General features: G+C 32.9%; 1 protein-coding gene across 1 annotated transcript; it reads left to right on the top strand.

The window, feature by feature from the left end:
• The first annotated feature begins 6,479 nt into the window (after window positions 1–6,479).
• Window positions 6,480–8,487, top strand: LOC108337617 (protein EXPRESSION OF TERPENOIDS 1). Its single transcript, XM_017574178.2, has 2 exons — window positions 6,480–7,426; window positions 7,874–8,487. The coding sequence occupies exons 1-2, from the start codon at window positions 6,760–6,762 to the stop codon at window positions 8,221–8,223; spliced, it is 1,017 nt and encodes a 338-aa protein (XP_017429667.1). The 5' UTR covers window positions 6,480–6,759; the 3' UTR covers window positions 8,224–8,487.
• Window positions 8,488–9,392: the final 905 nt, after the last annotated feature.

Raw genomic sequence — 9,392 nt, forward strand, 5'->3', positions numbered from 1 at the left:
ACACACACACAACCTTTTTAATTTGGATGTTTCGTTTTGAACTGTTGTTGTTGTTGTGTGTTGTGCATTCTGAATTTGTTTGTTTTGTTTCGTGTTGTGTTGTGTTAGTGGCTCTCGCTTTCTAAGTGACAACTAGCTCAGCATAGCTAGCTGAGCATGAGGCTGCTTCATCCTTACAAATTGACCAATTCCAAATTTCTTTCTTCTCAATCTTTCTGTTACTTGACTTTGCTTTACTACTATTGCACCATTTTTCTTTCTAGAAATTCGGTGACAAACTATATCTCACCAGCTATGCACACTGTACCCTATGTGACCACAGACTCATGCCACATCACATCACCATACAAATTCATGCTGTTCAGTTTCAAAAAGGAAACTCTTTCTCCCCAACGTTTTCTTTGCTAATAATACCTCAGTGCAATATCAGTTTTTCTACTATCGATATACTATAATAAGTGAAATCAATACAAACAAAAAACTTCATTTATTAAAAGTTTTTGTAATGTATGGAACGACCGGTACATCTTTCCTGATCGGTCAACCATATAAGAAGCAATTTCAAAAATCACAACCCAATGAATTGAATGTTCGAGACGTTCCAATATCTAGATTGTTCGATTTAAACTTTTTATTCACGTATTAACAAAATAAAAACATGTTTAGATAATATTGGACCACAATTAGATCAATCCTATGCAGAAGTCCAATATAAAACCTATAAATAGAGAGGAAAAGTAAAAAGATAAGTGGTTGTATTATTGAGCTTTTAAGACTTAATTGTTATAATCGATGAGCGATACAAAACTAATTTGAGCATCAAAATGTCTTTAACAAGTATTCACCGCTCGGATTTAGACCGTATAAAACGGAAACAAACATATTTTAAGGAGAGAAAAGACTAAGTTGACACAAGAGACAAGATTAAAGGACCATGATATTTTAACAACTTTTTGTCAACAGACTACGTGTCACTATTTTATTGGTCTGTATATTTGAAACGGACCAATCATAAGCTACCACATATGTTGTTGTAAAAAAATTATAAAAAAAAAATTGTTAAAGAGATATTTTCCAAAATTAAATTGTGAAAACGTGATTTACTCTATATTCTGAAACAACTTTCAATCCAGCAGCAATGCAAGAAAAAAAAGTTGGCACATTAAAAATACATTATGACAGCCAAAACTCTTGGACTATTATTTGAATTTTGAACAAACCATTAATGACCCTCGGAATTTACCAGATTTTTCCCACTTGAAATGACATAATATGTGAAAAATCTCATACGTATATGAATCTATTATTATAATATTGTATTTGAAAGTACGCATGCATTGTCAATTCACAGTGTCTAATTTTATACGACAGTAGTACTCATCTCCTCTCCTTGCTGATCAGATTCATGAAACATATTAAAATATAATGTAATTAAGAAACAGTTCCATTATTTTACGTTGTCTGTGAGATTTAGAAGGGTAGCTGAGAGAGTATAGCAAAGTTTTATTGGCATTTACTTACATGCATGTATGTCAACCCACATGAAATGACAAATTCTGCATTATTTAAAGACATTAAAGATGGTTTAAGATGTGTGATAGCATTCAAAAAGGCATTTCATTGCATTTAACTTTTTTTTGGCTTTAATATTATGTAGGTAGGTCTTCGCATAACGCGTCAAGTAACGTGTGTTACGTTACGCGTTAACTAGGTCAGACTCTTCTTTCTTTCTTTCTTTCTTTCTATCTATCTATCCATCACTCTCATAATGATCATGGGTGATGCTTTAAAAGACAAATAAATAGGATTTGAAAACCTTGAATTTACCCGACTTGTGGAAGTGATGGAAGCAACAACAACAATGTCAATGAGATTCCTCAAAAAAAGATAAAACAAAAACCATGTCGTGGAGAAGTATATCCACCGCCCAACATATATGGTAATCATCAAACGTGAAAAAAAAAAACATATATGTTTGAGGTTTATGCGTGATGCATCTTCCACAATGGAAGGCCTAAAATTGAAGTCTCAGTTTAACTAAAGCAGATTAGGTTTTCCAAGTACACTGAAAAAGTGGAATCTCATGAGTAATTTCAACTTAAAACATTGTTTTTCACTTCAAAACAACATGGTTAAGCTTTTTTTTTTCTTTTTTATCAGTGTTCAAGTTATTACATGCTCAAAAACTAATATATAGAATATCTTAAGAACTCCAAATTGTTTAATCAGTTAATTGATTTATTAGATATATGATTTGGACAAAATGAGAGTGTTATTAACTTTCTCCATTATACGTTTTTATATATTCACTTTATCATCTTCTTCAAAGGCCCAGTTCTAACACTATCTTGCAGTGAGTTTTAATTGATAATTTTTGAAATTATATTTTATTTATATTTATATCTGTTTATCTTCTAATTTATCCTTTCTGTATTTATAAATCTACTTAGTATTTTTTTTAAAAGAAAAGGATCAATAGTTTAAAAAAAGATCTTATTGAAATTCGAATTATTCATCTAAAATAATTTTGGAATATAATTTAATTAATCATAGAAAATAAATATTTATTTTACATTCCCACATGTTCATATATTAATTAATGAATATTAAATTATTTTATTTCTAATAAAATCTCAAAACTTATAAGATAAGTACTTTCATGCTCACTGGTTACTTACCACCCGTCTATTATGTGTCATTTAAGTTGTTTCGATGATTTTGTAAATTCATTATCATTTATTGTTTTCAATGCAAAAGTTATGATTTTATTTCAATATTTTTTATAAATATTTATTTGAACTATTTGATCAGTATTAGCTATTATGTCGAAAAAGCTACAAACCACTTAATTCAGTGAGAAACAACCCTTAGTGTGTTATATATTTATAAAAAAAATCTAGTGATAAATGTATTATAGAAAGATGTAGTTATTATGTCTTTAATGACACAACAATCATGTATAATAAAATTGAGAAAAATGTAAAGCAAGCTGATCAATCTTTATTAAGTAAATGTGAGAACATTTTAGTAATTTTATTTATTAATTAATAAAAAAATTTCTTAATATGTGTGAGATTATTATAATATGAAATTGAGTGTCAATCATATAATGATTACGCCAAGAATTTTGAGTTGAAAACGAGGTTGGATTTGAATTGTTGATATCATTAATCTGAAAATGCAGACACTAGCAGGTAAATTCTCACTACACCCGAGAATAAATTATTTTTATTTTATGGTATTAATGGGTTTTATAATTTAACCAAAGTAATTAGTGACATCACAGATAAACTTTTTAAGCTTTTTTTTTTCACTTCAATCAATGATATCATTCCCTTTAAATTCTTGGCTTATTGCGTTTTTTCTTCCAATTATCTTTTAATTTGTCTCCTAGTTTTTAACATATTGTTGTTTTAGAGATACACTTTTACCTTGGCTTTCACCATTTTAACCAGATCGACAATATGGTTCGCATTAGCTCAAAATTACATATTGCAAATAGTTGTAATTAAAGGATATTTATAAGAATAAAATATTTTCATCTTAATAATATATAATTTATTTAATAAAACGTAAATTATTAAAAAGACTAAATTTAACTAAAAAATATCACTGTGTGAAAAATAATTAACTTAACTTGATTTAGAACTATCAAAATGTATTAATATCATTTGAAATTTAACGGAGATATAATGAAAAGGACAAAATTTTTGCGATTTTTAAAAGGGAAGGATAATACGTATGAAAATTTTGGAAATTGAAATCACAAAAAGATATTAAATTAATACAAAAAGTGCATTATTTTTTAACTTGAATTTGAAAGCAATGCTCCACGCACACAAAATGAATCTACTGGAGTGTGTAGTAGTACTAAATATTATATTAAATTTAGTGATATATAACTATATTTCAAACTGAAATTAATTATTATATAATTTTAATCCAATTAAAGCAAATAAAATCAATCGAAACCTCTTTAATTTGGCTGGTCCTCTTCACCTTAAGTCCAAGTTAAACGTAATTGACTTTGAATCGTTGAATATAATTATAATATATGTCAAATTCATTTTAATTATATATATAGTTGAAAATTTAAAATTGTTTATCCAACTTTAAAATAGGGACTTAAATGATCATAAAGTTATTGTTTTACATTTTTTTATTTATAAAACTTTTTATACGGTTAACATTTTCTCATATAATTCAAACACGTTGTTAATTCTAAATATTTTAACTATATATGATATTTCACTCCTTATAATTCTAAATAGTTGTATTTAATAATTTCCACTTACTTTACGTGATCAAATTCACAATTTCACAAAGGTTTTAAAAAAGAAATTTACAAAAAAGTGGGTGATATCGTGCATCAACATCTTATCTATTATCAACAACCAAAATAGTTAGTTCATACTATTGTCTCTTAACATATTCAGGAAATAATTATGTAAATGGGTGTAAAAATATAAATTGCTTACTAAACTCTATACCTTAACATCGATTTCATAATAACAAGATGGTTTTATGAAGCTTGACTATAGAATGCAATTGTCACAATTTTTTACTTAAAATACTAAACTGTCACTAATACATCCAAAGAAGTTAATAACTACTTGATAATTAACCCAAAAAATATCTAAAAAAAAAAGAAAAGTCGTTAAAAAGTCAGCATTAACAATTAAGTTTTAAAATTTTGCACTTAATTACTTTTTTCTAGAAGACTTAAAATCTCTTTTACTCTTTCTGATTTTCGGATAAACATGCGGTGATGAATCTTGAAGAAATATTTTAGAAGTGTCAAAATAGATATATTAGAATTTTGGGGTGACAAATATATAAGATATATTAAAATTAAAAAAAATTATATATTAATTAACATGTTTGAAAAAGAAAATGGAACCACCAAAGTAAATTGAATGTAAGAGAAAGAGAGAAAAGATGAATGGAAAAAGAAAATTGAAAGAGATAAAAAAGATATATTATCATTTTTTTCACTTCATCAATTTAAGGAAATATAAGTAACTAATCCTATGAAAGAAATAGATTATTTAAAATTATTTAAATGGAAGAAGATTTGCCACTTGAGAAAAATTTTCAAGATAAGAATTAAGACAGGATTGGAGAATTCTCAAGACTTTCATCCAATCTTAAAAATATAGGGTTTGACTCTTTTTATGAGCATATACCGATTTTGAAGAGGAAAAAACACACATAAAATGTTTAGAAACATTAGAACATCAAAATGTGAATATATAATACGACTTAGGCTAAATTTAACCCAACTAATTTTATGTTTTTAATATTCAATTAACTTGTAATCAATCCTAACATAGAAGTAGTTGCTTAAAATTAGGAAGGTACTTGTTAGTTTCAAACATTAAGAAAAACGTTATCCTTATATTTATATTTTCAAGAATATTTTATTCTTTAATTTATATATTACGGAATCGGTAATATATCCTCGCCGCAATAACGCGTGACGAATATATTAAAATCGCGCTATTAAAAAAACACTACATTTTATTCTTTATTAATAATCAGTTAATTAATCTTGAAAAAAAAAATATGTTTGATTTTATGGATGATGAGAAGTGGAAGCGAATGTGGAAAAAGAATATGATGTGGGAGAGGCGTCTGATGGGGAAGTGGAGGAAGAATTGAGCGGTGATGGGGACGTGTGAGGAAGGTAAGTGCATGTGCGTGACGCAGCGTATTGGGTTTCCTCTGCTGTCATGTGTAGAATATCATATGTGGTCGCTTCACACCATAAATATCGCAAGAAAACAATCTTAATTATGGCCACGCTCAGACAAAGTACCACCGGGTTTTCCGCTGCAAGGACGAATAACAAAAACCCAGTGACGCGACACGTGGACCATCGTCCACCCTCCGATGGTCAAAATTCCCGCAGATCTATCGAATTCCAGACTCAGAACTTGGCAGTCCCAGATTTTGTTGTTCCCCCGTCTCACATCACAAACACCAACACCAACACCAACACAACAAACACTCTCAGTTTGAGTCTGAGTAAGCACAAACACAACAACACAACATAACATTTCTTTCATTTCCCAACCACTCTCTCTTCTAATTCTTCGCTGCTTCCACTTCTCATGGCGGCGTAGCAGACACTCTAATTCCCTGCCATTATTGCGCCACACAAACACCAACCATTTCTTTCGTTTTCTCTCTTTTTCAATATCACTTTTCCTCAAAACCTGCAGAACGTTTAAATTCACCAAAAAATAAAAACTTAATCTTTAAATTTTACTGTCACGTTCGTTTTTAAAATATCTCACCTTGTGGGTTGATGAAAGAAACAAAATTGAACGAGAGGACGTGGTTATTATAGTTTTTACGGTTTAAAAACGAAAGTAATGGGAATTTAGAAATTTGGGAAGTGCACCTAATTTCTGATTTAGTCAGAAAAAAAGGAAGAGATCAGAAGATCATAGTTGAGACGCCCCCACACGGTCTGGGCACAGTGACAGAGTGAGAGTCAACAAGACCCACAAAGGAAAAAATAAAGAAAAAAAAAGAGGTTTTGAGTGGGTGGAAAATTAATAAGTATTAGTATCGGTCAGAAAATTTATTAAAGATGCACTTTATATGTAAAACCCAAAAATATTAGTATTACAGTTGCGGGGTGTGTGTCTGAAAATATATAAACCTGTGAAGAACTGTTTAAAGATTCGCGAAGGTTCTTCTTTCTGATATGGATATTATCTCTGAATTGGGGATCGTAGAGTGCAACAGAGCATGGCGGGGTTCTTCTCTCTAGGAGGAAGGCATAACAAAGCAGAAGACGAGGAGGATCACAGAGAAGACAACAACATCAACAACAATAATAATAACAGTCAATTTTTGTTCAGAAACGTTAACGACGAGATCTACAACACCAACAAGGGCTTCGAGATATGGCCACAATCCTCGTACCACCACAACTTCACCAACTACTACTCCTTCGGTGTGGGCCCTAGTCGCAGGAACAACACCGCCAACAACAGCTCCTCCAACAACGTAAACGACGACGTTTCTGTCTCTTTCTCGGATGAGTCCAACCGCTTCGGCTTCACCGTCATGAGGTCCGGAGGCGGCGTGGGAGGCGGCGGAGGCGGCGTGGGAGGCGGCGGAGGCGGCGGGATGAACTGTCAGGACTGTGGCAACCAGGCCAAGAAAGACTGTTCGCACCTCAGATGCAGAACCTGCTGCAAGAGTCGAGGGTTTCAGTGCCAGACTCACGTTAAGAGCACTTGGGTTCCCGCCGCCAAACGCCGTGAACGACAGCAACAACTCGCTGTGTTGCAGCAACAAAATCAACCACCACAGTTTCGTGGAGATCACTCCAAACGACACAGGGAAAGTATCGAAGGTGTTGCAGCCGGTGGTTCCCTCGCTTGCGCTCCAGTTCCTATCACCACCACAGGTAAAAGAATAAATTACGATGAAACACCATATATACACATACGATAGAAAAGTTCATAAAATGAAAATCCTTCTTCGTGTTGTTAAACTATATAGGTATTTGAGTCTATTGGATGAGATATTATTGCTAGAGAGATCAAGATACAGTGAGATCTCAAGCAAGTATAGCCTTCTATGTCTGATACCTAACATCTATGGTCCATATCACTTCACTCTGAAAGTGAAATTCTCTTCCATAGTTACCCATCACCACCTTGCTTTTTTTTTTCCACTCTCTCTCTTTGTTATTCCATTACTGTTAATAAGTTAATCTAATTCCATGTGATCCGTTAGAGGGAGAGAAGAAATCGGAGCTAGCTAGCTAGCTACTAGCTTCTTTGATTTACATGAACGGTTTAATTTGATTTGTGGTTCTGATGAATCTGTGGGTTGGTTGGTTATTGGTTAGGGTTGGAGGTGGGTCAATTTCCACCGGAGCTGAACTCGCCAGCGGTGTTTCGGTGCGTCAAAGTGAGTGCAATGGATGCACCGGACGAGCGTTACGCGTACCAAACCGCAGTGAACATAGGAGGGCACGTGTTCAAGGGAATTCTCTACGATCAAGGAGTGGACGGTCCTTACGCCAGTGCAGGTTGCGAGGGTTCCTCCGGTGGCGGCGGTGAAGCTCGGCCACTCGCTCTCATGGCCGCCACAACCACAACCACAACAGCTGGAAACCCTTTTGACGCTTCACTCTACCCGGCTCCGATGAATGCTTTCATGGCTGGTACGCAATTCTTCCCACCCCCAAGATCCTAAGGACGTTTCTCTCTCTCACTCTCTCACTCACTCTCTCTCCTCTCTAGCTAATAATGATTGAAAGTTGAAACCGGGTATTTGTTTTTCATGGACTCTTATAATTAAGGTTAAGGTTGTTGGGTGTTATATGTGCATCGATCTTAAGTTCTTAACATCATCAGCTGAAGTAGCTGCTACTAGCTAGACTAGTTAAGAGTTCGTCACAAATGATTACGTCGAAGATGATGATTCACGAAATTAAAGGGAGCCTGTTTATTTTGTTTAGTTTTGTCCGAATCTCAGTTCAGATTTTCATGTTGTTTCGTTGTTATCGAAATACTCACTTCTCATTCTCGATCAATTCCATTGCACATCATGCACTCTAATCTAATCTACTACATACTATATATTTTCATTTGGAGCTAACAGCATTTGGATGTGTGCTTTCTTCTTATTATTATTATTATCATTATTATAATTATTATAATTATTATCACTGTGTGATTAATTTGATTTGATTTGTTTATAGTATTTTCGTTGTTGTGGATTAACAATAAGAGTGTGGCTGTGGCTGTGTGGTTGGTGCTGAACTCGAAGCTGCTTTTCTTTTCCCCCGTTTATCCGTTGGTTTGCCGGATCAAAATGGAACGAAATAGGTTTCGTGTTTGGTTAAGCATAGAATTTTAAAAGCATATATTCTTTTTAACTCTTGGCACGATTTCTGGGAGAAACAGGTGCGTCTTTTCTTTGTCTCCCATGCATTTGGCCATTCGCAAACTTGGCCTAGTGCAGACCAGTCCCTAAAGTGAAACCACTCGCATATGCAATTCAATCACCTTTTTTTTTTAATTTTTTTCTTTTCTATTACACCTTTTTTTCTTCTCCCGATCCATCTACATTTATATATATCTTGCATAAATGTATTATTACGTATAAATGGAGAATTACAAGCAGCATTTACACCAACTACTTCTCTGAACACACAATAAAATTGGGCACTGGAATAGACATCCATCATCCATGGACGTCTATTCCTTATGCTAGAGATGGAAAAGCATTCTTCTTTGGCACAAAATGTTTAATGCTTCTCAAAGTATGTGCATGTGAGGTGTGTTCATATTGCATACAAGTGGCTACTGCCACCAATGATATAGGTCAAGGTACATATGATATGATAGGGTTAATGATAC

Source organism: Vigna angularis, chromosome 7 (genome assembly GCF_016808095.1).
Source record: "Vigna angularis cultivar LongXiaoDou No.4 chromosome 7, ASM1680809v1, whole genome shotgun sequence".
NCBI lineage: Eukaryota > Viridiplantae > Streptophyta > Magnoliopsida > Fabales > Fabaceae > Vigna > Vigna angularis.

Coding starts and splice junctions, on each gene's coding strand:
- LOC108337617 (XM_017574178.2), top strand. CDS start 6,760: ATGGCGGGGTTCTTCTCTCTAGGAGGAAGGCATAACAAAGCAGAAGAC. Junction 7,427..7,873: donor AGTTCCTATCACCACCACAG/GTAAAAGAATAA, acceptor GTTATTGGTTAG/GGTTGGAGGTGGGTCAATTT.